The 24,361-nt window shown below is 31.0% G+C and overlaps 1 protein-coding gene across 5 annotated transcripts in view; it reads left to right on the forward strand.

The window, feature by feature from the left end:
• Positions 1 to 24,361, forward strand: part of grm8a (glutamate receptor, metabotropic 8a) — a 264,665-nt gene that overhangs the window by 170,668 nt on the left and 69,636 nt on the right. For all 5 annotated transcript variants that reach the window (XM_087247588.1, XM_087247586.1, XM_087247587.2 and 2 more), the window contains 3 exon segments: positions 3,367 to 3,502; positions 5,633 to 5,787; positions 8,002 to 8,139. In XM_087247588.1, the coding sequence (XP_087103714.1) occupies positions 3,367 to 3,502; positions 5,633 to 5,787; positions 8,002 to 8,139 (429 nt within the window).

Here is a 24,361-nt window from a genome sequence, read left to right on the forward strand (position 1 = left end):
ATCTCAAAGCTCCTGTCAAAAGCTGAAATCTCCCGTTGCTCTCTCGCTGCAACATGCTGCAATGCTGACGTCTGCCCGTGCAATCAATTTAGGAGCTTTAGTAAAGCCAGTGTTTCTCTTCCTCGCCATTTAGCTGAATATGAGTCCCTGCGCAGCACAAAGACCGCAGTATCTGCCGAAAAAAATAATGGAAAGGCACCAAATGTAAAAGGAATTTGGTGAATTGAAAAAGCCACCAGCTCTGGAATGCTAATTCAGCGGCCTTTTGATGTTCTCCCATTTGTGGCACATAAAAGCCTCATTCTGCATTTGGAAAGAGATTTGGAGAGACATCAGTGTGTTGCTGTGTTGTCGCTGCATCGCTTCGGTAGCGTGACAGTGGCTTAGCTGTTTTCAGAACAGTGCTTCTCCTGTAGCAAGCCAGCTTTTTTTCCTAATAATCGCTGTTGTTCTGGGACCAACCGGTTCATTGCTATTAACTATCAATCAGCAGGTTTGCTGTTTTCAAAATTCAGTCTTGTGATGCTTCAGTTTGTTTTCTGAGAGTGCATTTCATAGCACAGATTGTAAACTGAAAATAGAAAAAAAAAAAGTTTTGGCTTTGGTGTTTTGGGAGCCTGAAACATTATTGTCAGTGTTTAAAACTAGTAACCACGACACATTCTTTAATGAATAGAAAAATCAGAGAAATATTTTGGTCAGATATATTTTTGGTCAGAGTTTTTCCACATTCAGCTCAACCCAGCATTTTTTAATTGAACGTAAATACTTTATTTTGTGAGTTACAATATTTTAAATCAACAGTTGCAATTTTCATCACTCATTTTTCTATAGTGATACTTTAAAATATGCATTTATACCATGTTTTGATGTAAAGTAAACATTATTGTCAGTGTTTAAAACTGGTAACCACAACACATTCTTTGATGAATAGAAAAATCAGATAAATATTTTGATCAGATACTTTTTTTGTAGATTGTAAAAATGCTTGGTTATTATATAGACAAATCAAACATTGGATTATTTTTTCAGTTTTTTTTTTTAACCCAATAATTGAGTTTTTCCACATTCAGCTCAACCCAGCATTTTATTATTGAATGTAAATATTTTATTTTGTGAGTTACAATACTTTAATTTAACAGTTGCAATTTTCATCACTTGTTTTTCTATTGTGATACTTTAAAATATGCATTTATACCATGTTTTGATGTTTAGTAAACAGCATTGTCAGTGTTAAAAACAAGAAACCAAATTCATTCTTTCATCAATAGACTGAAAAAAGCCTCATTGGATCAACCTAAATAAATTACTTGAACTTCTTAAACCCAAAAGAATGAAGTTTTTCCAACTTATTCATTACTGAAAACCATAATGAAAAAAGTGGAAATTAATTAATTCATGTAGTTGAATTCATGCTGAAGTAATTCGTTTAAGTTTTCACTTTTTACAGTGTAGAAAGCTCAAAGTAAATGTTTAGTTAGATACTTTTTTGGTAGACTCTAGTAAAAATGCTTTGTTGTCATATACAAACCCAACAAGCCACAGCATATCACCCTGCAGCCCAAGACCGGTTACTCACTGAAGCTAAGCAGACCACATGGGGAAACTAGGTTGCTGTTGGAAGTGGTGTTAGTGAGTCCAGCAGGGGTGTTCAACCTGTGGTCTGTGTGAGTCCTAATGCCCCAGTAAAGTGAAGGGGACACTATCCTGTCAGTGTTTCTCGGATGAGATGTTAAACCGGGGTCCTGACACTCTGTGTGGCCAAATTCCCTTCATCATGGCCTACCAATCCTCCCCATCCACCAAATTGGCTTTATCACTGTCACTCTGGTAAGCACACTGTTGTCCTGTGGCTGCCAAGCATCCAAGAGGATGCTGCACACTGGTGGTGGAGTGGAGAGACCCCCCTCATGATTGTGTAGCGCTTTAATACACAATAAATACACACATTACTGTATTACATTACAAACCCAAACACTTTTTAACCCAATGGTTGAGTTTGTCCATATTTTCCCCAATGTTGGGACAAGACAACCTCACTTTATTTTTTTGGAGTGGCGTGTACAATTGCTCTCCTTAATTTTTTAAAAGGTAAATTTGCCTACAACGTTGCATAAAAACATCTGAATTATGGGCTAAAGAAATTGCAGGTGTTTAGAAGTGGCATCTGAAAAACGCTCTCCTCGGCAGTGTAACCCGAAGCAAATATCACCCTTCGTAAACTCACAATCATCATGGATCGGAGGAGGGCACGAGCGCAACAGATTGGTGATTACCATTGTTAGGGGCATTAATTAAGGCTAATTAGTATTTGTCATAGTGACGGATGGTATAAGGAGCCGCGTTCGTTAGCGTACAGTGACACGGCTGGCTGAGGAAAACGCCGGCGCTCATTAAATGGACTGTAACAGGAGGCGATTAGATCCTGGAGGAAGTCCATCATTCACCCCTGCGCGGGACGTTAATGGTATAATCGAGCTCTCGGAGGGACGGACGCTTGGATATTACAGCTTACATTAAATATGAAATATGAGTCCGCTCACCTCAAATATAGCCTGTCAAGACCTGATTTTTGTAAGACTGTCATGTTAAGTGTTAATAAATGATGTCAAGCACCTGGAGATGCGGTGTGAAAGATGGAGCTTGATGGGATGTGCTTCTTTTATGTCCATTACAGTAATCGGCTGTAAATATTCAAGACTTTTTTTTTGACAGACTAACTAGAAGGCCTTCAGATAGGCAGTGGAATAAGGTTGTTTGGTGGAGTTTTTGTTCATTTTACTGCATGGAATCTAGTGTTTACACTCCTAGTCCAAGCCATATGGTGGTACACTTTGTTTTGCATGTTATGGGCCAAGTATTGAAGGTACATACATTGGCACCTGTTGTAATTGTAAGTGTTCGTTTACTTCCCCTCTGGAAGATTTCTTGGCAGGCCATAGAAGCGTATGGTTTGAAGATGGCACATGAATAGAGAAGAGTCTGAACATCCACTACAGCAATATTGGAGCATCTATATCAATCCCTCTAGCGCCACCATCTGTTCAGAAGTCGCACAAGTTCATGCTCTTTAAGATCATTTATTCATTCATTGTCCTTTCTGCTTAGTCCCTTTATTTATCAGGGGTTGCCACAGTGGAATGAACCGCCAACTTACCCTCCTCTTGTGTAAAAACTTGTATTTGCACTTAGTGTGTGTGTGTGTGTGTGTTTGTATGTATATATGTGTGTATGTGTGTATATACACACACACACACACACACACACACACACACACACACACATATTATATATTGAATACAGTCTAACTCTCTCTCTCTTTCTCTCTTTCAATGTGTGTGTGTGTGTGTGTGCGTGTGTTTGTAGGCGGTGTGTGTATCGCTCAGTCTCTGAAGATCCCGAGGGAACCGAGGGCTGGGGAATTTGACAAGATAATCCGGCGGCTCCTGGAGACCCCAAACGCTCGGGCCATCATCATGTTTGCCAATGAGGACGATATCAGGTGCTGCTTTCTGTTCTTCAAAAACAGTAAAGAAGAAAAAACACTGCAGAGAGTCAGAGAGTGTGTTCAAAATATAATAGCTACTGTACATACTGTACTGAAGGAAGACATAAATCATAAATTAACAAATAAATAGTGTCATATAGTGCCTGTTGTTCTTAGATAATAATAAAATAATAAATAAAATGAAGCAGCATAAATTATACCACACAATTGATATTTAAAACATATCAGCAGTGTGCATGCTTAATTTAGACACTCGTTAAATGTTAAACTTTATATTTATTTTATTTTATATATAATTTTATTTCTTTATTTCTTTATATTTATTTCTTTATTTCTTTATTCATTTATATATTTATGTTTTCTTTATGTTTTATTTATTTATTTATTTATTTATATATGTATTTGTTTAATTAATTGTTCATTTATCTATTTATTTATTCATTCATTTATTTATGTATATAAGTATTTATTTAAACAGTTAATTGTTTTTTATATGTATGTAGTTTTAAATATCACATTTTTAAGTACATAGTACAAGTTAAACAACAAAAAATGAGAAAAGCTGCTTTGGCAAACAACTAAAATGAAATAAGTTTGAGGTTTTTATGTTTTATTCATAATCGATTCAGATATTCTGTTATCACTGTGCAAACAAACAGAAACATAAATAAGCAATGCATTTAAAATAAATGCAAACATCAACATTCTGGCTGCTCTGATCAAATATAGAGTCTAATATAAAAGCTTTCAGCAACTTGTCACAGTTATTATTTATTTATTTACTATACTATTTTAATGTTTAGAAGTAGTCTTGGGGAGTGAATTATATATTATTATTGCTATTATTTGTAAGTTTCATAATTATTTAATTTAATTTAATTTTTGTTTAGTTTTTTATTTAATTTATTTTTTATTTATTTTATGTTATTTTATTTTATTTTGTTTTGTTTTGTTCTGTTCTGTTCTGTTCTGTTCTATTCTATTCTATTCTATTCTATTCTATTCTATTCTATTCTATTTTATTTTATTTTATTTTATTTTATTTTATTTTTAGGGACAGCAATGACTGACTGATGAACACATTTCTCCTGTAGTTTGGTTCCTCCATCTTTATCTTCATCTGTTCACACTGTTAGCAGCTCTGGCTTCCTCACACACACACTCACACAGTACGCCTGTTGGTTTAACAGATGCTCAGGACTACAATATTAACATTTATATGCCTGGCGGCCAATGCTAATCTGATTTCACATTCCAGTCATGTAGCCTTTAATGGCCGGAGAGGGAAAACTAATGTTAAATGTGGGGCTTATTAACAGATCCAGCAAGAGCATACAAACTAGTTTACACTGTGAAAATATAAGGGGGGTTATAGATTCTTAAAGAGAGAAAGTGGTTGATTATTTTGGTTTCTTTCTAGTACTTGATAAAAAATAAAATGTAAAATAATAATTATCCATATACACGTAACTGCTTATCCTCAAGTTGATTTTTATAATGGAAGTAAGTTGATTTTGTGAAGTGTTACATTCATGAAGTAATGAATTACGGATATATCATTTGTGAGTAGTGTTTATGAGTGAGCAATGACACTCTGATTATTAGACAGCTAAAATGATCATGAAATGGACAGTAAATTAGTTTGTTTAATATTAGAATGTTTAATTTATTTTAATTTAATACTGAAATTTGTCATTGCATTAAATATTATGGAACAATTTATTATTTTTATTATTTTATAATTTATTATTTATTATTAGTATTTTTGTTGTTGTTTATTATTATTATTATTATTATTATTATTATTATTATTATTTATACCAATTTAATTGCATTTTTTATGTATTTTATTTTATATTATTTAATTATTTTTTCATTAATTTTATTTTATAGTATTTTCTTTATTTTTAATTTAATTTAATTAAATGTAATTTAATTTAATTTAATTTAATTGTATTTTATTTTATTTTATTTTATTTTATTTTATTTTATTTTATTTTATTTAATTTAATTTAATTTTATTTTATTTTATTTTATTTTATTTTATTTTATTTTATTTTATTTTATTTTATTTTATTTTATTTTATTTTATTTCAGCTGATGGATGTTTGTTTTCCTCTGCAGGCGAGTGCTGGACTCCGCCAAGAGGAGCAACCAGACAGGTCACTTTCTGTGGGTGGGATCCGACAGCTGGGGCTCCAAAATCTCCCCTGTAATCCAGCAGGAGAGAGTGGCTGAAGGGGCCATCACCATCCTGCCCAAAAGAGCCACTGTAGATGGTACATATCATTCATCTAAGCAGAAATACACACACACAGACACACACACTCGATTTGTCATCAGAGGGGAAAACCCCACCCATTAATGACCATCTCTCCCTCATTAACATTAACCTCATACTTTTTTATCTGCCACTATGCTGACACACAGGCATTGTATCGCCGCCCATTAAAAGTGCACAATCTCATTCCAATTTAAAGCGACAGTCACCAAAACATCACAATTATGATCAAAGCCTAAAAGGGTCAGCTTCAGAGAGTTATAAAACATTATCTGTATGATATTTTGAGCTGAAACTTCACACACACGCACACACACTAGAGACATCAGTGACTTGTTTTACACCTTGTAAAATCAGGGATAATTAGTCCCTTTAATATAAGTTATATTGTAAATAACAGCATTGCAGTGACACAAAGTTAGACTTGCATCATAGTTGAGTTGTTCTTCACACCTTCATTAAACAGCAGAGCTCAGACGTAGCAGTATCTTGATTCCTGCTCTCAGACAAGCATAGGTTATTATCAGTTAATATTGTAATCTCCATCAGTATGATCTCCATCATGTGGGATCCTGCTGGCGGTGTTGTTTAATCCCAGTCCTGTCCCTGCAGCTCCGGCTCAGAAATCCACACGCCAATTACTGCTCTTTTGTCACAACACATGCTGTAATTGTGTCTGTAGGGACTGCGATGAGACTCAGAGAGCAGACAGGAAAACCATGAGGATTTACACACGCTCCGACACTTCACTGACACCTTCAGACACCTTTCCTGCTTCTACCGATTATTTATTTATCATACAAACTAAATGTGTAGTCAGTTTATATTGTTGTCCACTGTTCAACATACAAAAAGTATAGCAATATAATAGACAGTACAGTGCACAAATTAATATTTTTATTATTATTATGGTTGTTAATAATAATAATAATAATAATAATAATAATAATAATAATAATAATAATGGGGTGTCACTGTGGCGCAATGGGCACGATCGGCTCACAGCAAGAAGGTTGCTGGTTAGAGACCCGGCTAGGTCAGTTGGCATTACTGTGTGGAGTTTGCATGTTCTCCCAGTGTTGTTTTTTGTTGTTGTTGTTATTATATTAATACTATTATATATATTTTTTAATTATTAATAAATAAAGATATAATAATATTACTCAGGCTCACAATTTAATTTAGTTTTAATTGATAATTTATTTTTGTTTAATAGTGAAGAATGAGAAATCTAATTACAATTTTATGTTATTTATTTAAAAAAATCCTCATCATCATCATCATCATCATCATCATCATCATCTTCATCAGCAATACAATATATCAATAACACATTAAATTAATATTGACCCACATTACCATTCAAAAGTTTGGGGTCAGTTTTTTATTATTAATTTTGTTTAATAATTTAAAAAGTGTTTTGTTCATCAAGGCGGGATTTATTAAATGTAGAAAATTTGTTTAATTGTTAAATATTTATTAAATCTTTATATATTACTCACTGTATGTAGTTTGAAATGAAATTAGTAGTCCAGTCATTATTGCTTTTATTACTGTTACCATTAATAATAATAATAATAATAATAATAATGATAATAATAATTATTATTATTACAATAATAATGATAATAATAATAATAATAATAACGATTATTAGAGTGATTTCTGAAGGATTGTGTGATAATAATAATTAAACTGAAATAAATGATTAAATTAAATTATAAACTACGTTTGAGCAGTTTTATATAGTGCAATAACATTTCACAATTGTACAGTGTGTACTGTATTTTTGATTAAATAAATGCAGCGTTGATGAGCAGGAGCAGCTTATTTTAATACATTTCAAAATCCTACTGCCATAAACTTTTGACTGGTAGTGTATATTAAAAAAACAAATGCAGAAAAAAATGTTGTTCATTTTGCATGAACTATAGCGAATGCATGGAAAAAAAAAACTAAATTAAATAAATGAATGAATTAAACCTCATTTTAAATTGATATCCACTTCTGTGCACTCTAAAAAATGTGTATTTTCTTAAAAGAAAAGTTTTGAATGAATAGTTTTGAAGAACCTTTCCGTGTCAGTCCTTCTACTTCTAAATGTCACATTTAATTTAATGTCACTTGCCATTTCTGTCTCATTATTTGAGCAAATTTCCAGTAGTTTGTGAGTGAAGTTGTTTTTTGAAGATGCCCTCTTCTTTCTCCTCAGCATTCGATCGTTATTTCCGCAGCCGCTCGCTGTCCAACAACAGAAGAAACGTGTGGTTTGCTGAGTTCTGGGAGGAAAACTTCGGCTGTAAACTCGGGATGCACGGCAAGAGGCCAGGAAGCCTGAAAAAGTGCACCGGTAAGAAGTGTTTGAATCTGTTTTGCTGTGTTCGCTGATTCTTCTCTGAAAGCTTGTTTTATTCAAAGGGTACATATTATGCCCCTCTTCCTAAGAAGCTTCAGAAATCTCTGGTGTCCCTAAATATGTTTGTGAAGTTTCAACTCAAAACGGCCTACAGATAAATTGTTACAGCATGTTGAAAATGGCAAGTTTTACAATGGAAAAATACGGATTGTTGTGTGTCTCTTTAAATGCAAATGAGCTGCTGCTCCTCACTCAATATTAAAAAAAGGGGTTTGACATTGCTTTGTATTATTAGATACAATATTATAGTCAAGTTAAATTAATTTAGTTGTTGCTGACTTTTGTGGGCAGGGCCTGTAATTTCTGAATCGCTTAGGGTGGGGTCTATAATAATACAGCAGTCTCTGTCAAAGTTTCCGGGTGGGCTTTGTGTATGGTGATATGCACTGGAAGTAGTCTATCCTAATACAACAGTGTCTGTCAGAATTTGTGGGTGGGGCATATGTATTGTGGCTCACTCAGGGCGGAGTCTAAGCTTACACAGCATTGTCTTTCAGCATTTGTGGGTGGGGCCAGTAAATTGTGACTCATTCAGGGCCGGGTCCATGCTAATACAGTAGTGTCTGTCAGCATTTATGGGTCGGGCATGTGTATTGTGGCTCCCTCAGGGCGTGGTCTATGCAAATTCAGCAGTGTCTCTAAACGTTTGTGGGTGGGGCCTGTATATTGTGACTCGCTCAAGGCGGGGTCTATGCTAATACAGTAGTGTCTGTCAGCATTTGTGGGTCGGGCATGTGTATTGTGGCTCCCTCAGGGCGTGGTCTATGCAAATTCAGCAGTGTCTCTAAACGTTTGTGGGTGGGGCCTGTATATTGTGACTCGCTCTAGGCGGGGTCTATGCTAATACATTAGTGTCTCTCAGCATTTGTGGGTGGGGCATGTGTATTGTGGCTCCCTCAGGGCGTGGTCTATGCAAATTCAGTAGTGTCTCTAAACGTTTGTGGGCGGGGCCTGTATATTGTGACTCGCTCAGGGCGGGGTCTATGCTAATACATTAGTGTCTGTCAACATTTGTGGGAGGGATCTGTGAACTATTACTCTTTCAGAGCATGGTCTATGCTAATACAACAGTGTCTGTCAACAATTGTGGGTGGGGCCTGCATATTGTGACTTACTAAGGCCCTGGTTTAGGCTAATACAACAGTGCATTTCAGCATTTGTGGGTGTGGCCTGTATATTGTCACTCACAAAGGCCGTGGTTTAGGCTAATAGAACAGTGTCTGTCAACAATTGTGGGTGGGGCCTGCATATTGTGACTTACTAAGCCCCTGGTTTAGGCTAATACAACAGTGCATGTCAGCATTTGTGGGTGTGGCCTGTATATTGTCACTCACAAAGGCCGTGGTTTAGGCTAATAGAACAGTGTCTGTCAACAATTGTGGGTGTGGCCTGTATATTGTGACTTGCTCAATAAGCGCTTTAAAGAGAACGTGTGCATTCTGTGGATCGATGTAAACAATGTGTGTTTCCGCCGTGAGCCTTCACACAGATGGATGCTAACATTTGGAGGATTTCCAGTGTCTGAGTTCATCGTACCTTTCCCGAAGCTCCTTAAGCACCAGAAATGACAGCGTACGGGCTGAATGCAACACACTGAACAGACGACACCTTTACGGACATGTTACATATTCATTACAATCTGACTTGTGCTAGTTTCTTAAAGGAACAGTTCACTAAAAATTTACCTTTAATCACCTTTTACTGACACTGATGTGGTTCACAACTTTTATGAATGTCTTTCTTCTGTTGAACACAAAATAAGCTATTTTGAAGAATGTTGAGAAAAACAGCAGTGATTGACATCCATATAGGAGGAAAAAAATAATGGATTATTCCTAATATGCCAAACATCATTAGACTATGAAGTAAATATAATTTTTTATAATTTTTTTTGTAAAAGTCGTTCTGTAAATATATCAAAACTCAATTTTTTTTCTTGATAATATGCATGTCTATCTTAATTTGGAAAACTTTAAATGTGATTTTCAGTCGGTGGGATCTGTGAATTGCTATTCTTTCAGAGCATGGTCTATGCTAATACAACAGTGTCTGTCAGCTTTTCTAGGTGGGGTACTCTCAGATTTCAGATTGTCAAACAATTGTACTGTATTTCAGGCAAATATGGTCAGATCCTAGCAAACCACACACCAATGAAACATCATTTGTTCTTGTCCTAAGTGATGTATTCATTTCACTTTCAATACTTATACACATATGAAATCTTAATTAGATAATTTTGTCTTGTTTCTAATCCAAACATCTAAAATTCATCAATTCATTAAATCATTTTCTAGATAAGCAAAGCAAATTGTCTTGTATTAAGGAGTAATATGCCAAAATCAAGTGAGTTTTTCCTAAAAAAATCTGTCTATGGGATGGATAAAATAATCATGTGTCAAGTGGAAAAACAAAACTATTATGCTTCCCTCATTGGCTGATTATTTAGCTTGTTTTAAGGAAAAACTTACTTCATTTTGGCATATTATTTATGAAAATAAGACGACATGTTTTTTGCTTGTCTAGAAAATTATTCTTGATTTAGGAATTGTTAGATATTTAGAATAGAAACAAGACATATTTTTTTGCAGTGTGTATGCTGCTTGTCAAACACATAATAAGCCGTATTAGTATTTTAAATCACAATATTGGCTAATCCCTACACTAACTGTGACACAATCTGCCAGGAGGAGAGTTGTAGCAACAATAGGGACAATCTGCTGTCAGCCTGGAGCAGCCTGTCCACACACACATACACACACACACACACACACGCTCCTCGACCTCATCACACCAAACCAGCTCAGACACAGCAGGGTCACACTAATAAACTGACCGAGCGACCGTAACTGTTTCTTCAGTTCAGATGAGTATGATGGAAAACACTCATACCCTGGGTTTCTGACTGTGCAGTACTCAGATGTCTAAACATTGTTAGATTAAGATGCATTGAACTGAGTGGTAAAAAGGTTGTATTGTATGTATACTTTGAACAATAAAAAAAAAATAAAAATAAAAATAAATAAATAAATAAATAAATAAATAAGATGTAAAAGATGTATCTTAAAACTGTACTTTAAAAAGAAGTTTTATTTTTTTTACATTAAAAAGTAGATATTTGTTTATGTGTAAACTAATATTAATATTAACAATAATAATAATAATAATAATAATAATAATAATAAATATTACTATTTTTTATTAATTGTATTAATATTATTATTATTATTATTATTACTATTATTATTATTATTATTATTATTATTATTATTGTTATTATTATTATTATTATTATTATTATTATTGATAATATTTTATTATTATTAGTGTTATTAATATTAATAATATATTAATATTGTTATTATTGTTGTCATTATTATTATTATTATTATTATTATTGTTGTTGTTGTTGTTGTTGTTAATGCCATTATTATTATTATTATTATTATTATTATTATTATTATTATTATTATTATTATTATTATTATTATTATTTCTTCATTTGTTTGTTTATTTGTTTATTTGAACAAGAAAAAACAAGACTTATTAGATATTCAAGAATATTTAGATATTCTTTTATAGCTTTTAGAGCATCATATTAGCTGTAAAGTGAGTTTGCCATGATTTATTTATGTTATGTGATTTTATATAGCTGCAAGGGAGGGGAAAGTGGAACTTGCAGTAGTTTAATAAACTTGGATTTGATTGGATGGTGAAAATTGAATGGAGGGGTTAAAAATATTGAGCCCTTGCAGATGTCACTTAACAAGAAAGCTGTATTAGCGCCAGAACAAGTCCTTATTATGAGCACAAATTAATATTTAACATTGACCAATGCAAAAAGATGATTTAAAAAAAAAGAAAATGAGCTTTAAAAAAAATCATATTTCACAAATCACATCATTACATGTATTTTAAAGTACTGTAACCTCAAAATATGCAGTGAGGAAAAAGTGGGTTGAGCTTGATCAACTGAGACTTGATGAGTTGAAAATAGTACAGTATTTTGATATATAAAAACTAAGTAAATATGGTCATTTTTGGTATTTTATATTGTCATTTTCTATATACTGTACATGTATGTGTGCTGTAAAAGCTCCAAAAAAGGCAAAGAAACACAATCTTTATTAAGACCTCAATGCATTCGCTCTGTGACAAACATGTCATGCATTGAGTCACACAACAGCCACGGGCATCCACTGCCAACAAGCCCCCAGTCGACTCAATCTGCTCCTCACACACACACACACAAACACTTTTGCCGCCCAAAACACTGTCAGATCACACACTCACACTCCATTCTCACTCTTCACTGTGGTACACATATAAATATATCCTGAATTAAACACGAACACAGGTGTAGTGGTTGGTGAGTGGATGGATATTATGTTGTTTGCTTGTTTTCTACATTGATTGATGAATATCTGGCAACTAGTGTGTGACTTCTGTGTACAAATAAGGAAAACAGTAGTGAAAGGTCAAGGTCTAATATTTACCTATATATAATGTGCAGCTTGAAAAGATATACACTAAAATCTTTTGATCAATATTGTTTATACAATTGCTGATAATTTAATTAATTTAATTTAATTTAATTTAATTTAATTTAATTTAATTTAATTTAATTTAATTTAATTTAATTTAATTTAATTTAATTTAATTTAATTTAATTTAATTTAATTTAATTTAATTTAATTTAAGTTTGTTTTGTTTTGTTTTGTTTTGTTTTGTTTTGTTTAAAAACATTACTGACCCCAATATTATTATAAATAATAGTTTGCTGTGGTTCTACATAAATAATATCATGCATACTACCACTGATAATAAAAAAATAAAACAAACAAATAAATATTTAAATATATAAACAAATAAATAAGTTGATAGATGAACTTTTCATTTGATTATTTTGGTATTATGCTCTTTAAAAAATATTTATTTATTTATTTATTTATTTATTTATTTATTTATTTATTATTTTGTCTTATTGTACTTTATTTTAAAGCCTACATTTCTAAATTTGTTCTACAAACCTTGCTTTTGCTTCGTTTCATATACGTTTTTTTTTCCCTCCTGAATTGTCTGAATAGTGTATAAGCGCTAATATGTAAATGTGGCTAGTAATATATTAATAAACTCATGTTTGTGCAGATTAGTTCTGTGGATGGATTTGCATTATGACCATTAGAGTATCTCGGCACAGCACATCAAACATTTATTACTTCAAACGAGCGGGAAAAATCCATAATAGCAGCAGCTATTTAATACAAAGTGAAGTAAAAACACAGAGAAAGCAGATCTGATGTGAACTGCAGCACTGAGAAGAATAAAGCCTGTGACAGGATCTCTCTATGAATTAACATATTCAGATTAGGAAGTGTCTATAGCTTTCTGAAGAACATCCTTGAAATGATGAATCAGAATCAGAATATTGTTTATTATTATATTTTTGTTTGCACACACATACAATTTATTTTAGTGATCGGAGCTTACAGTATAAATAAATAAATAAACTTTTAATTTAACTATTTTAGAATAAATAAAAACTGACTTAACCTAAAACTGCAAGGCAACTTACTGCACAGCTGTTTTTTGAGTTGACTCAACGTTTAACCCAAGCACTGCACTTTAAAGGGGACCTACAATGCCCCTTACCATTACAATGCCCCTTACAACAAAACAAGATGTAAAATAGGTCTCTGATGTCCCTAGAGTGTGTTTGTGAAGTTTCAGCTTAAAATACCACACAAATAATGTTTTATAACTTTCTGAATGTGCCCCTTTTAGGCTTTTTGCAACAAGTTGCCTTACAAATTTTGGTCAACTTTTTTTACAGTGTGCATACACATATACTGAATAACAATATGAATATATATCAATAGCATTTTTTAAAGATGGAGGGAAAAAATGTATATTTTATATATCTAGTACAGGGTGCTAAACATTTCGAATATAATTATAGCATCACACGCCACCAGCACTCAGAGTTTGTGATGTTTATTCACAGTAAGAGCATTTTTACACCTGAATATAACAACAGCACCATCAGGAAAGAGGAAAACTATCACAGTCTTTGTTTAAACACATGAGAAAAACCCTCAAAGTACAGTGTTCTGTAAGAAACCTGAAGCAGCTTATAATAACTACATCTTTACTGTCAGAACTGCAAGTTTATATATTGCAAGTTTATATATATATATATATATATATATATTGACCCTGTCATTTAAATCTTTTTGATCAGTTTGTTCAGTTTAATAAGTTTCATGATGAATACAGATGTTTTCGTTTATGACAATTGCTTTTTTTTTTTTTTGCTAACAGATGTCTTCCCTCTGCACACTAAATAATGCAGGTTTTATTTCATAATTTGACATGATAACAGAAAGATGAACTTTGATAATCCCATGCGGAAAACAAGCTTGCATAATGCAGCACAGTTCACTGATTTATCTGTCAGCTGTATGATTATCAAAGAGAACGTTCACCTGCTTCAAACACAGTATCATCACATCAGTTTTGTACTGTAACCAGGGGCACATTTTATCAATAAGCGAGGTAAGTGGATGCTTAAGGCCCCTAGAGGGGATACCTACAAGTTTTTATAAATTATATAATAAGGCACTTTATAAGATATGTTTACTATTTTTTAAATAAGTGTCCAGCAAATACAATTTTACCGTAATTATTACATCCGTGCAAATGTGTCCCTAACCTCCAGTCATGGATCGGTCCAGCATTCAAATCAGATGCAGATGTAGTTTTAAAAACCAAATAGTTTGTTCAATATTTAAGAAAACAAATAATTTAAAGGGTAGTGGTTGCATTAGGATAAAAATAGGGAAAGCAAGACTGAGGACTTTAAGAAAAAGGCAGCTAAATAAATTAATGCAAACACAAAGGGTGCAAATTACTGTAGGAATACCGGATCCCTAAATCTGCCCCTGACTCTACCTTTTCTGATGTCTGAATTTGTACAAAAGGGAATATTTCTGCGGCAGCTTGTTATGAATGAACTGACATGTTTGTTTTGCGACGCTGATTCAGGGTCAGTGTTGCAGTCATGGGAGATTTTCACGTCAGCAAGTGATGGAGCTTAAAGTGGCACCAAATGCCAGGTGTGTTTTTATCAGCAGCAATGCGCAATTAATTTTCAGTGTGTGTGTGTGTGTGTGTGCACTTGTCTGCAGATATGCATGCATGTGCTTCATGTATAGGAGAGTTTCGTATGCGTCAGACCTCGTTTGTACAATGTGAGAAATGTCCATGAATACACCCGCTTCCAATTTTATCACTGGAATGAATGGCCATTATCAGTGGTTATCAGCTGATAGATATGGGCCAGTATATATATATAATGGCTAATAATATTGACCTTAAGAAACTCTATTTACAAACAAATATATATTATTTATATATGCTCAATATTAATACACACAGAGCATGCATATCTAAATACAAGCTTTTATTTTGAATGCCATTACTCATGATTAAACATTTGACAGCATCTGTATTAATTAATGCAATCTTAATTGTTCCTGGTAAATATGGATTGCGTAATGAATACCGACAAGTTTAACAGTGTAATGGATGTGGTTTGGCTCTCATATCGAGGTCTTCATCCACATGTGGAAATGTTATGGACAGACTGCTGGAGATCATGCAAACCTCTCTGCTGTTTTAATGCATGCAATCACTCATGTTCAAAGAGAATCAGGGGATTCCTGTGTTTTTAATTAGGCTATATCTGGACTTAATGGAAAAGGGAGATGTGGGTAATGAAAACTGAGCAAAATAAAGCATATTCAGTGTTTGCAAGGGAAAGCATCAATGTTTCTATTGTGCAGAAATTGGCTTAATCATTTTCCAAACACTCATCCATCAGTGTTTGGTAGTTTGGAAGTTTTGTTGAGGTGGAGAGTGCTGTTAATTTTCTGATTGATCAAGTTTGGCATGAATCATTTGACATATCGTGACAGCATAGCCACTAGTTTTGCACAGCATTTTAATAAGCTATTTATTATTGCTTAAATGGTATGATTATTCAAAATGGATTTTTAAAAACATTTAAGGGTTGTGTTATAATTGTTATTTTAACAATATGTTAGATGCTGCTCAAATAGTTAGGGGTTGTATACAATTGAAAAGATTGTGCTGTAATAAGTAAATAATAATTCAGGAATGATACATTCATTTAATCAAAACAAGTTGACAAGTGGCAGGTATTTATAACATTACAAAATATGTCTAGTTTAAAACATACAGCTAGCTGATAATGAGTAGAAGATACGGTTTGTTATTTATAGTAAATAGTTGGGTAAAATTAAAGAAGTTAAACACTTTGTTGTGATTTGATTTATGATATGACTTATTTTATTATTAAAATATTTGTTTTAATAATAAAAATATTTTTAAATATTACTTTTTAATATTAACAACTTTAAAACAGTCATTGTATATGATATTAAAATTTTAAAATTTAATTTAATTTAAAATGAGTCAAATAATATTATTTAAATGAAATAAATAAATAAATAAATAGTCAAATAAAAATAATATTGAAATAAAATAAAATGTAACAAAATTAGATAATTAAAATAAAATAATTCAAACGAAATAAAATAAAAATAAATTAAATTGAAATAAAATAAATTAAAAATTAAATTAAATTAAAAGCATTAATTAAAATAAAACAATAACATTTTTATTTATTTAATTAAATAAAAAATTTAATTAAATAAATAAAGTAAAATAAAAAATAATAATAATTAAAATAAAAAAAATTATGAAAATATTTAAATTATTTCTCAATTGCAATTAATTTAAATTGTTGTATTAATTTATATATATATATATATATATATATATATATATATATATATATATATATATATATATATATATATATATATATATATATATATATATATATATATATAAATTTGGCTTAGTCCCTTATTAATCAGGGCTCGCCACAGCGGAATAAACCACCATAAAACATATAATAATGCAATTCAGAAAAAGCACATAATAAAATCTAGAAAAGCTAAAAAGTATCAAATAAAGTGTCCAAAGCAACCCTAAAATCAGCATTAGAATATGTGCTCAGATTTTTCCAGCTGTGTGCATCTCAGCCAGTGTTTTCAGCGCATGTATTTCCCAGTGGTCTCTCTTCATCTACTCCAGTGACTCTTTACAAGCAGTGGGCCGTGTTTAATTACCGCTCCGCCGTGATCCGTGTCACTCCGACATGCGGCCTGTGATTGATTCAACACCAGCAGATTGTTTTCCATGTTGACGAAGCAAAAGGTCAGGATTCCTCCCACTTCTCATTAATATCCTCATCTGAGTGCGAACGCTCCTGACACTGCTGTTTGTGTTGGTGCACCTGTGGCGGAGAGATTGTATGATGTTGTTTACTCACTCATTGACCTGCGCAGACACAATCCGCAACTCCATTACTGTTTCAGCACCGCTTTGCTGTCCTCCATCATTAGACTTATTGACGCTGGCGATCGATGGCTTCATTTAGGGAGCAGTGGTATGGAAGATGTGCACGTGTCTGAAAGTCTTTAGAGGGGAAATATTATGCATTTTATTCCTCCATAAGGTGTCAAATAAATCCGTAGTGTCTCCAGAACATTTCTGTAAAGATTCAATAGATTTTTCTTTACTTCTAGAATGCATTTAGTGCAGTCAGGGTGTGTCTTGTTACTGTCCTACCTTCATCCATTTGTCAATATTTCTTAATTTTGTTTGCAATGCCCGCCTTTTAACAATCTGATGGTTATGGGAACCCATAGTCATGCACTGCTCAACATTTCTTGTTTTAATTTCAGGACTGTTTTAAGTGGATGCATATCACAATAGAAGAAGAAAAGGACTATATTAACTTCTGTTTGATGGAGATTTTAAGGCACATTGTTGATGTTGAACAGATGTTGAACAAATTACGTCAATGTTTTTTTTTGTTACTTCGTGATAACATGCATTACACATTGCTGATTACACACAGAAGGATGCGCAACAGCACACAAACATCTTTAAATATGAAAAATTAGGCACTTTTCACTTGCATTTACATAAAGTAACACTCTCGGCTGCTCTCAAGGATTTCCCCATGCTACTTTCAATCTCTCAATGCACTGCCTGAGGGTTTTTGGTCAACTTCTATATGACTAAACTGAAAAAAAAATCTGTGTCTGAGAGTCTTTAGAGGGGAAATATTATGCATTTTAGTTTTCCATTAGGTGTCAAATGAATCCATAGTGTCTCCAGAACATGTATGTGGAGATTTAAAGGACTTTTCTTCATTTCTAGAATGCATTTAGTGCAGTCAGGGTGTGTCTTGTTACTGTCCTACAGTACCTTCATCCATTAATAAATCATGCTTAATTTTGTTAGCAATGTCTCTTTTTCAACAATACAATGTTTCTTGGAACCTTAGTCATGCACTGCTCTACATTTCTTTTTTTACTTCAGGACTGTTTTAAGTGGATGCACATCACAATAGAAGAAGAAAAGGACTTTATTAACTTCTGTTTGATGGAGATTTAAGGCACATTGTTGATGTGTTGTTATTTTGTGGTAACTTAGACGGTTTCATTCTCCAACTAAAAGGTAGTCTGAAGTAAATTACATGAATGTTTTTTTTTATAATTATTTATTGTATATATATATATATTTTTTTTTTATTGTTATTTAGTGATAATATGCATTACACATTGCTGATTACACACAGAAGGATGCACAACAGCACACAAACATCTTTAAATATGAAAAATTAGGCACTTTTCACTAGCATTTACATGCTACTTTTAATCTCTCAATGCACTGCCTGAGGGTTTTATAACATCTATATGACCAAACAGAAATAAATCTGTGTCTGAGAGTCTTTAGAAGGGAAATATTATGCACTTTATTTCTCCATAAGGTGTCAAATAAATCCATAGTGTCTGCAGAACATGTATGTGGAGATTTAATAGACTTTTCTTCACTTCTAGAATGCATTTACGACTGTAAATCTTATGCTGCTACAGACATAGAAATATGCAGATTAAGGGGTGTGGTAATATAGAATAAAATCATTTTACTAGGGGAGTGAAATCTGCATGGTGTTTTTGTAATGCACAGAGAAACGTTTATTTGATCTGATATGACTGGACAGAGTCATGAGATGCATTATGTGAAATGTTGGCTGAAAAGGTGCATCTTTTTCTTACTTTTTTCATGGTGTGTTTTTTGTTCGGCTCATCAAAGCAGTGACTGGATTCCCTTTTGCACGTTTTCTGGCTTGTCAGGAATGCACCAGGGATCAGGTTACAGCACTTAAACACAGGAATGATTTTGACTGTGAAAAGGCAGTCTGATTTTCATGATGTGTCCCCTTTATTATCTCGGCCGTGTCGAATCACTGAAGCGCTGATAGTTTAGCGCCGCTGTCGACAGGAATAAGTCTATTAATATTTGAAGATGTGAAAGCCGCTCTCGTGCTCTGACAGATCCAGCGCTGTGTCTTTTTTTGAAACAGGTGCGTAAGGAAAGAGAAACGCTTTGTGAAGATGTAGAGGACGTGCATTATGTGTTGACACGGGCAGTCAGAAAGCTTGAGTGTGGGGATTTTCACATCATACTGAGACTCGCACTTATGTAGATGCTATTTCTGTCGTTCAGCATGCAGAGCCACTGTTAGATCATAGATCAGATGGGATTTTGTAGATTTACTTTAAAGTGATATTCACAAATTATTTGGTCAAAGAGGAGTCGTTCCATTACGGGGAAAATGCTCATATTTTCCATTGACATTGATTACAATATATTATTTTTAAAGCATAAAAGGTCAAATGTCTTGATTTAACTAACTAACTAACTAACTAACTAACTAACTAACTAACTAACTAACTAACTAACTAACTAACTAACTAAATAAATAAATAAATAAACAAATGCATTTAATTTAATTTAATTTAATTTAATTTAATTTAATTTAATTTAATTTAATTTAATTTTATTTTATTTTATTTTATTTTATTTTATTTTATTTTATTTTATTTTACTTTACTTTACTTTACTTTATTTTATTTTATTTTATTTTATTTTATTTTATTTTATTTTATTTTATTTTATTTTATTTTATTTTATTTTATTTTATTTTTTAAGTCTTGACAACAGCCACAGCCACTAAAACGTACAAAAATTTTTTTTTATTTATTTTTATTTTGTTTTATTTTATTTTTTACTATTTTTATTTAATTTAATTTCTTTATTATAATTTATTTTAATTAAAAAAAAATTTATAATTTTTTTTATTTAATTTAAATTTTAGTTGAATTAATTTATTTTATTTTTTTTAATTTATTTTATTTTATTTTAATTTATTTTATTTTATTTTATTTTATTTTATTTTATTTTTTAAGTCTTGACAACAGCCACAGCCACTAAAACGTACAAATTTTTTTTATTATTTATTTTTATTTTGTTTTATTTTATTTTTTACTATTTTTATTTAATTTAATTTCTTTATTATAATTTATTTTAATTAAAAAAAAAATTATAATTTTTTTTATTTAATTTAAATTTTAGTTGAATTAATTAATTTAATTTAATTTAATTTAATTTAATTTAATTTTATTTTATTTTATTTTATTTTACTTTATTTTATTTTATTTTATTTTATTTTATTTTATTTTATTTTATTTTATTTTATTTTATTTTATTTTTTAAGTCTTGACAACAGCCACAGCCACTAAAACATACAAAAAAATACAGTGAATTTCCAGAAATACGACACTTCTCCAGTGTCACGATCTGACTGTTTCCTCCACAATCCCATCGCTTACCCACTGACTAACCTGCTGCAAATTCCTCTTGGAAATGAAATAACAGTTGTCAGGACGTGTTTAGCCTTTCCTCAGATAAATGAAGGCTATTTAAAAATGTGTATTGGCCGCTCCAGCAGCTGCAATGGTTTGTAATGGTGAATGTCAGGCTCATATTGAAAAGCAGAAATCCCATCAGCCTTGGAGGAACTACAGAGATGCTTGAGAAATGTGTTTCCCGAAGGCAGAGCAGATCTTTCAGCCCTGAAACCTGACCACTTGATTGTGCTTTCGGCTTTTTTTTTTTTTTTTTTTTTTTGCAGTTGACCAAATGTGAAACAAAAACTTTTTGAAACTTCTTTTGTTTTTATTTTTACACTGTAAAAATAAATTTGCAATTTTCTCTATTATGTGGTTAATTTTTGGGGGGGTTTATTTCCCCCTATTTATTCATGCTTTTGAATTGCAATATAGGACCTTGATGGAGGAGCAGATCTTTCAGGTCTGAAACCTGATCACTTGATGGTGCTTTTGGCTTTTTTTTATATATATATACATTATTTAATTTTTTATGTATATTAATTTAATTTGTTTCATTACTTTAATATCATTTTATTTAATGTTTTAATTTAATAATTTTTTTATTTATGTTAATTAAATTTGTTTCATTCATTCATTCATTCATTTTCTTGTCGGCTTAGTCCCTTAATTAATCCGGGGTCGCCACAGCGGAATGAACCGCCAACTTATCCAGCAAGTTTTTATGCTGCGGATGCTCTTCCAGCTGCAACCCATCTCTGGAAAATAAATTTGTTTCATTTACTTACTTATTTGAATGTTTTTATTTTATTGAATATTTTTATTTATATGAATTTAACTTATTTTGTTTCATTTACCTAAATTAAATTCTATCTAATGTTTTTATTTTATTTTATTTTTTAAATTATATAAATTAAATTTTATTTGTTTCATTTACTTTATGTAATTATGTTTAATGTTTTTAAGTTATTTTATTTTTTAAAGGTATATTAATTAAATGTGTCTCATTTGCTTTAATTATATTTAATGTTTTAATGTTATTTTATTTTTAATTTATATTATTTTAATTTAGTTGCACCACTTTAATTTAATTATATTTAATGTTTTAATTTTATTTAGTTTTTTATTTATATTAATTCAATTTTGTTTTATTACTTAAATTTAATTATATTTAAGGTTTTAATTTTAATTTAAAATTTAATTAAATTTATTTTACTTTATTTAAATTAATTAAATTTAGTTTCTTTACTTAAATTTACTTAAATTTAATTATATTTAATGTTTTTATTTGATTGCATCTTTTAATTTATAATAATTTAATTATGTTTAATTACTTTAATTTAATTATATTTAGTGTTTTTATTTTAATTTAAAATTGAATTTAAGTTTATTTTAATATTTTTTTATTTTTTTATTTTTTATTTTTTTACCTTTTTTTCTTTGATTTATAACCTTTTTATACGTAATTTTGCAGTGTTCATGTCAGCAACAACCCAAACTTAGCCTCCCACACAAAAATATCTCACATTCCTCGAATGCAATACAAAAGCAAACAGGACAAACCCAGTGTTTAAAGCTCAGTTCATCAGGCCCCAAGAGAGCACTTAAAGCTCAAATACGTGAAAACCGCAGGACATACAGTACACAGTGTGCCTTGTTAAAGACATTTACTCTATATAAACACTCATACAGTAGTCAAGTGTGCTTTATTCACACATGCAGTGAAATTATTTCTCCTCTCAGCTTCACACACAACAATAAGTTCTGCTGTTGACAAAAAAAACACTCTGCAGTAATTCAGTCAGATGTGCATATTTCATGAAGCATCTCATTAGCATAAGGCAGCATATAGAATAGTGATTATTGTCTCAACATTGGCACGAAAGAGTGTCATTTAGAAAGAAAGAGAAAGAAAAGTTGGACGCCGAGCAGTTTGTGCATATTCATAACACCGACAGTCATTATGATCAGCATGATTGCTTGCGGATTCATGCCAAATAATGTTCATTTCATGAAACTGTCGGCTAAAAGTACTGTGAGAGAGAGAGAGAGAGAGAGAGAGAGAGAGAGATGTATTTTGTCTTTTTTAATGCAGGTCTTCAATGAAAGGGAGGGGATTTAATTTGCGGCGTTAATTGACATTTAATTTGGACTCTTGTTGCTCTCATTAAACTGTCTGTCATCAGTCACTCAATAAATGTCTCCTGCTCTGCTGAGATACACTGGCATATTTAAAATTAAAGCAGGACATTGTTGTGTGATTATTGTGTTATCTGGAAAGCTCAGGGAAATTTGTGTGTGTGTGTCGTGTTTGTGTTTTTCCTCGTGTCGCTTTGTTGAATTAATAAATGTGCAACAAACTGAAGAGTAAATGCTGTTGAATACTACTGGAGCTCACTACCTAGTGAATACTGATGAGTGCACTGAATAGATGAAGATGGCATAGAAACGGTTTCGCTGTGAAATTAAGAGTGAATCTCACAAAGAGATGGAAATATTAATATTTGATTGAAGATGAAATTTAGAAGTGATGTTTCATGACATTTTTAAATATAATAGTTTTAATAAGTCCTTTCTAACTCTTTTTTTTTGCCTTTGCATGATTATTTTACAGTACATAATATTTGACTCGTTTTTGTGTAAGAAACTAGTATTCAAGTGTAATTCAAATAATAATGAAACAAAATGCATTTCAAATTATAAAATAAATGTAAAATAGATAAAAAATAATACAATAATAATAATAATAATAATAATAATAATAATAATGAAATATAAAATAAATGTAGAAAATATAAAATTAAATAAAATTAGATGCAAAAATAAATAAAATGTAATAAAATAGTAATAAAGATAATAAAATAAAACAAAAATGAATAAAAATAATAAATTAAAATAAAATGAAATATAAAACAAATGTTAAAATAATAGAATAAAATAATAAATGCTTAAAAAATAAATTCATAGAAATAATTAAAACAATAAAATGAATAAATAAAATTACAAATAATAAAATGAAATATAAAATAAACAAATAAACAAAATAAACAAAATAAATAAATATTACAAAATAATAATGAAAAAAAAATGATAGAATAAAAAAAATAATAAAATAAAATAAAATAAAAAAAAATAAAAAAATAACAAATTAAAATAAAATAAAATGTAAAACAAAATTAAAAATGATAACATTAAATTGAATTAAATTTGAGTTGAGTAAAATAGGTCTGAAATATCTTTATATTGATAAATTAATGAGTTGTTTTCTGAATTATAAATAATTATGATTGTTTATAGGAGTACAG

The sequence above is a fragment of the Danio rerio genome, chromosome 4 (genome assembly GCF_052040795.2).
Source record: "Danio rerio strain M-AB ecotype USA chromosome 4, GRCz13ab, whole genome shotgun sequence".
NCBI classification, from domain to species: domain Eukaryota; kingdom Metazoa; phylum Chordata; class Actinopteri; order Cypriniformes; family Danionidae; genus Danio; species Danio rerio.